Source organism: Urtica dioica, chromosome 6 (genome assembly GCF_054948205.1).
Source record: "Urtica dioica subsp. dioica isolate 48M chromosome 6, U.dioica_male_clone48M_v1_H2, whole genome shotgun sequence".
NCBI lineage: Eukaryota > Viridiplantae > Streptophyta > Magnoliopsida > Rosales > Urticaceae > Urtica > Urtica dioica.
The window spans coordinates 33,635,022-33,641,021 of NC_142761.1; the positions used below are offsets into that span (position 1 = coordinate 33,635,022).

Consider the following 6,000-nt stretch of genomic DNA (forward strand, 5'->3'; position numbering starts at 1 on the left):
ATTAGGTTAAATGTTTGTCACAAATGTTATACGTATTTAGTAATTTGTAACTGTAATTTTGTATGAACCCACATATATCTAGGCCCGTCTATACCATGTGCATGCTCTAGGACTCCCAATATATTTTGATATAAATTATTGTGTGTGTGTGCGAGCGCGTAGAAGATAAAAACAACTTTGAGAAAAGGAAAACACCTCTCTGGAAACCATTTGCTTATATACATGATATATCTAGGATATATACAGTACAGTATGGGAAGATGGTTCATTTGATGATGATTTTGCGAGTGGAAATAGTTTCTTACACTTTCTCTAAAATTTTGAAGAAATAAAAAACGTACATGTATATAGAACATCATACATATAAGATATACATGGCCATCATGAAGTACTACATTTATTAACTTTGAATTTCGTCAAAGAAAGAAAAAAAAAATCTAATAAAATCTGCGTTATTAACTATAAACACAGTGCTATATAATGAAACCATCTCAAAAACTTATCATTTGTAAACCAAAAAGAATATTAAATTATTTGACTACTCTCTCTCTCTCTCTCTCAAGATCACATCGCACTCTCTAATGGTCAAGAAGTGACCTCTCTCTCCTTATATATACCCTTACAATTCCTTTCTTTCCCACACACCAAATTCAAACAATTATTCTCTCATCAATAATTCCCTCTCGCACGTATATATTTCCTTTCCTAACACATATTAAAACTAATCCCAAAACCACACAGACGCATATATAATGTTAGACCAGACACCACCAAAAACCCACAATTTAGAGAGCGAATTCTCGCCGGGCCGGCCATGCGTGTGGGTCAACGGGCCGGTGATCGTCGGAGCAGGCCCATCGGGCCTCGCGGTGGCGGCGGGCCTGAAAGAGCAAGGCGTCCCATTCATGATCCTCGAGAAATCGAACTGCATTGCCTCTCTGTGGCAGCACCGGACCTACGACCGCCTCAAACTCCACCTCCCGAAGCAGTTCTGCGAGCTCCCGGGCCTGAGCTTCCCCGAGAGCTTCCCTCAGTACCCTTCCAAGGACCAGTTCATCGAGTACCTCCAATCCTACGCGGACAGGTTCGGGATAGCCCCGGTGTTCGGCGCGGCCGTGGAGTCAGCGAGCCACGACGCCAAGCTCGGCCTCTGGAGGATCCGTACGAACGGGGATCGGGAGTATCTATGCCGGTCGCTGGTGGTCGCCACCGGAGAGAACGCCGAGAGAGTCTCGCCGGAGTTCGAGGGGATCGGGGGTTTCGGAGGGAGAGTCGTCCACGCCTGTGATTATCGCGCCGGGGACGGGTTTCGGGGAAAGAAGGTCCTCGTTGTCGGGTGTGGAAACTCCGGGATGGAAGTCTCTCTTGATCTCTGCAACCACAATGCCAAGCCCGCCATGGTGGTTCGGAGCTCGGTGAGTTTTCTTTTAGGTTACTTGCGCGACAAGAAACCGCTTTTTTTTTTCTTTATTCTCTTTTGGAATGTTTCAAAATTACAAATAATGGCTTTTATATTTTGTGGGTTTATATTCTCGCCTGTGTGCTACGCAGACTAAAACTAAGAAATAATTTCTAAACCTATCCAGGTACACGTGTTGCCAAGGGAGATGATGGGGAGATCGACGTTCGAGATCGCGGTTTCGTTGATGAAATGGTTTCCGGTTCGGGCGGTGGACAAGATACTTCTTTTGCTGGCGTGGATAGTGCTCGGAAACCTCGAGAAGTTGGGGCTGAAGAGGCCATCGGTGGGACCCATCGAGCTCAAGAATACTGCCGGAAAGACGCCGGTGTTGGACATCGGAGCCTTGGAAAAGATACGCTCCGGCGAGATTGAAATCGTCCCGGGGATCAAGAGGTTTTATCAGGGGAAAGTTGAGTTTGTTGATGGAAAAGTGCTTGAGATTGACTCTGTTGTTTTGGCCACTGGGTATAAAAGCAATGTTCCTTCATGGCTTAAGGTAAGACTAATAGGTTTTTATTAATCTTTTCTTACTTTGATATATATAATATTTGCCCATACAACGTAAATAATAATAAACTAACCAGGTGAATCACTATTTTTAAGCTGAAATTTTTAAACGGTGTTTTTAAACATAATATTTCCTTATCTCTAAGGGTCATTTAGAAAAAGAAAAAAAAATAAGATTGAAACTTTGACTGTTTTATTGATTAATAAGTTTCAAATGAATATAACTTTTCCAAAAAATAATGCCATGAAATCTTTTGTTTAAAAAAATCTTTGAGAAGATTCTATATTGGGAAACATGTGACAGTTATTGGAAGTTTGCTTTTCATTTCTTGTTATAAATACAATAATTTGTAGGACTTGACATAAAAAAATAAAATAAAAAATAAAAAAAGGGAAGAAAAAAATTTAGTCAGTGAGATTGGTTGGTTGGTTTGATCATTTTTATGATATTTTGTTTTGTCTTTTTTCGGTGCTATTTGTATATATGTACAAGTTGATACATGATTGGAAAGAAGCTAATAATAAATTAATCTATTAATTTTGTCTTTTTATAGGAAAACGACTTATTTTCTGAAGAAGGAATCCCAAAGAATTCATTCCCTAATGGATGGAAAGGCAAATCAGGTCTATATGCAGTTGGGTTCACAAAGAGAGGCATTTCAGGTGCTTCATTAGATGCCATTAGCGTCTCACGTGACATTGCCAAAACTTGGAAAGAAGAGACCAAATACAAGAGGAAATTTGTGGCATCTACGCATAGAAGATGTATTTCGCAGTTTTAAGATCCTGTTGAAAAAATATATTGTTTTTGTTTCATTTGTTCTCTAGCTCGTGAGTTTTTTGTAGAGAAAAGAAATAAAACAGAAAACAAAAAAACGCCAAAATGAGATATAGTTAAGCCCTCTCCCATATGCACTAGACCAAAGCCCCTGCAAGACATTAAATAGAATTAGGCATTTTCTTTCTTTGAAATGGAAGACGAGGCTTATTTTTGTTAAATTACTGTTATTCACTTATGGGTTTTTGTGCTAAAAAATTGGGCACTGTAGCAAAATAGCCAGTTTGAAACTATAGATTTTGTTTTTAGCCTATGTTTCATAACTTTTAGGAAAATAGTCAACGTGCTTATATGTCAATAATTAATAGACTAATTTGCCCTTTTACTTAATCAAATAGAAATAATGAATATAATTATATTAAAAAATAGGCAATAACAATATAAAATTACAGACAATTTCAAAATTGTTATACGTAACCTTTAACCTCTAACAAATCTCAACAAAATATTTTATCAAAGATATCATTAATCACACGACGTGCTAATCTAGAACGGCTCACCAAGACTGACGTTACTGTTGGGAACCTGTCAACACAGATAATAAACGTAAATTACTGGAAATTATATCATTCTCCACATTTAAGTAATTTGAATGGAAATAACTGTAAATAAATCATTTGTACCTCTACATTTTTTTCCAAAAACAGACATTCGAAAATCTTCACTGTTAAAAAAAAATTAACAGTGAGAGTCGGGTCACCTCTAATCAAGCTGGAAATAACTGTAAATAAATCATCTGTACCTCTACATTTTTTCAAAAACAGACATTCGAAAATCTTCACTGTTAAAAAAAATTAACAGTGAGAGTCGGGTCACCTCTAACCAAGCTCCGATCGTCTCTCCCGCCGACCATCGTCGTCGGATCCGCGATCATCCCATCTTCGATCGCAGCTGTCGGATCCGCGATCATCAACGACCTCCGTATCGTGTGGTTGGCCTCGCACGGCATCTCCGCAACCAACTCCTTGGCCTCCTCCGAAAACCCGCCCCGGCTCAGAATATCCACCACGCACCCGAAATGTTCGACACAAGGCTCGACCCCGTCGAGCCTCATCGACCCGAAGATCTCCCGAGCCTCTTCAACCAGACCTCCGTGCCTGCAGGCCGAGAGAGCCCCGAGATAGGTCACTCCGTTGGGCTTCGAACCGGACTCTCTCATCTCGCGGAACGCCTCGGTGGCTTCTCGGGCCCGCCCGTTCTGGCCCAGCCCGACGATGACCGTGGTCCAGCAAACCACGTCCCGTTCCCGCTCGCCCAGCCCTCGAAAAAGCACCGACGCGTCGTCATCTTGGCATGTTGAATGTTAAAAAAAAACCCAGATCTGATTTTGTGGAGAGAGAGAGAGAGAGAGAGAGAGAGAGAGAGAGAGAACGTGGAAGATGAAAGAGAGAGAATGTGGTTAAAAAAAATCAGATCTGATTTTGTGGAGAGAGAGAGAGAGAGAGAGAGAGAGAGAGAGAGAGAGAGAGAGAGAGAACGTGGAAGAGAGAGAGAACGTGGATTCTAATATTTGGTAACCACTTTCTACAAAATAGGAATTTAACATGCACAAAAAAAGGAAAAAAAAATAACATGATTTTATAAAACTACTTTAATTATTGAGGACAAAAAAGTAAAAAATATTTTGCCACCTAATACGTTTTGCTATTTCCCTAAAAATCTCCAAACATAGGCTAGATCTCAAACCAAACGTTTTAGGTGGCCTAGTTAATTAGAAAACTCTAAAAAATTTATAAATACATATCACGCTGAAATGGAAAAGAGAGATTTCGTATTGCTCTCTTTGGTTTTACATTTAAATGAGTTGTAATGTTTGAATAATTTGTTAATTATTATCTGGATAGTATATTTAAAAACCAAGGTTCTTCCTGTTCACTTAAAAAAAATTATTTTGGGAAAGGTCAAAAATAACTTCTCAACCCCTCTTTTCCTTATCCCATTTCCTCATTTCGTGGCCAAACTCATATCATTCTCTCTATAAAAAATCTAGAGTTTCAAATGTTGTTGAAGATCTTGAAATTTCGACCACGTGTGTTACAATAAATTTTTACTTTCAGCTTGCATATTTTTTTAACAATTTATAGTTAGATTTTTGGAGAAAAAATTGTGTTCGTCCAAAATATAACTAGAATTTCAAAAAAAAAAAAAAATTAACTCAATTTTGGAGTTTTGACCCCATTTCAAAGCTTCTTTTTTTTTATCAAACTTAAAAAAAAAAACTTAAAATTTTCAAAGTTTTGCACTCAGTTTTGTAAAATTTCGAAATATGATAAAAACAAAATGCATAATTTTTAAATTTTACACAACTCCACGTGCAAACTTCCAATAGTATTGCATAACTAAGTGCAAAATTTGGAAAATATTATATATTTGAGTGCAAAGTTTCAAAAAATTGACAAAACTTAGTGCAAAACTTTGAGCAATTACACTTATTTTTGTAAACCTTCGATATACGAGTTTGAAATTTCAAAATAGAATTCAAAACTTCAAAAAAGTAGGAATTTAAGGGTGTTTTATACCTTGGAAAATCTAGGAAAAACTAGGAACTTAAAATAGAAACCTTTGTTTTCCAATGTTGTGTTTCAACAACTTTGGAAAACCCGTTTTCCAAAATAAATATACAGAATAAATTAAACTATTTGAATGCTTGAAATCTAAGACAGACTTGAATTTGAAATTCTAAAAGAATTCGTCGATTTGTTGTTTACCGCCAAATACCATAGAATATAATTCTCTCTTTTTCATAATTATATTTTGATTTTCAATAATTCTAGTGAAACGACAAACCTCTTAGCCAAATTTTAATTATTTCATATATTTTATCAAACATTAATTCTTTTTACGAAAATGCAAACGGGAATTGGCAAAATATTTCAAATCGTCAATTTCATCTTTTATTCTATTCTAATAAGTAGCGTTGATTTCTCCTTCATTTGTATCTTAATCTATTTGAAATGCAAGGAATAGGAATAAGAGAATATTTAATAAAGTCAAACAAGGAGTCATATCAATAAGAGAACATTTCTATGTCCGTTCAAATAAAGCGGATGTCTACTTCGAGTATAGTAGGAGGTCATATGCCAAAATAAGACAACTCCAAAGCAAGATGGATACCACTATGTAGACCTCCAGATTAATATTATGTCGAGCCTAAAATAAATTTGCTTTGGGATTTTTTTCACGTTTATACTTA

General features: G+C 37.0%; 1 protein-coding gene across 1 annotated transcript; it reads left to right on the top strand.

The window, feature by feature from the left end:
- The first annotated feature begins 752 nt into the window (after positions 1-752).
- On the top strand, positions 753-2,896 carry LOC149393731 (putative indole-3-pyruvate monooxygenase YUCCA7). Its single transcript, XM_089618135.1, has 3 exons — positions 753-1,415; positions 1,587-1,958; positions 2,524-2,896. Exons 1-3 carry the CDS (start codon positions 753-755, stop codon positions 2,749-2,751), a joined length of 1,263 nt encoding a protein of 420 aa, XP_089474261.1. The 3' UTR covers positions 2,752-2,896.
- The last annotated feature ends 3,104 nt before the right edge of the window (positions 2,897-6,000 follow it).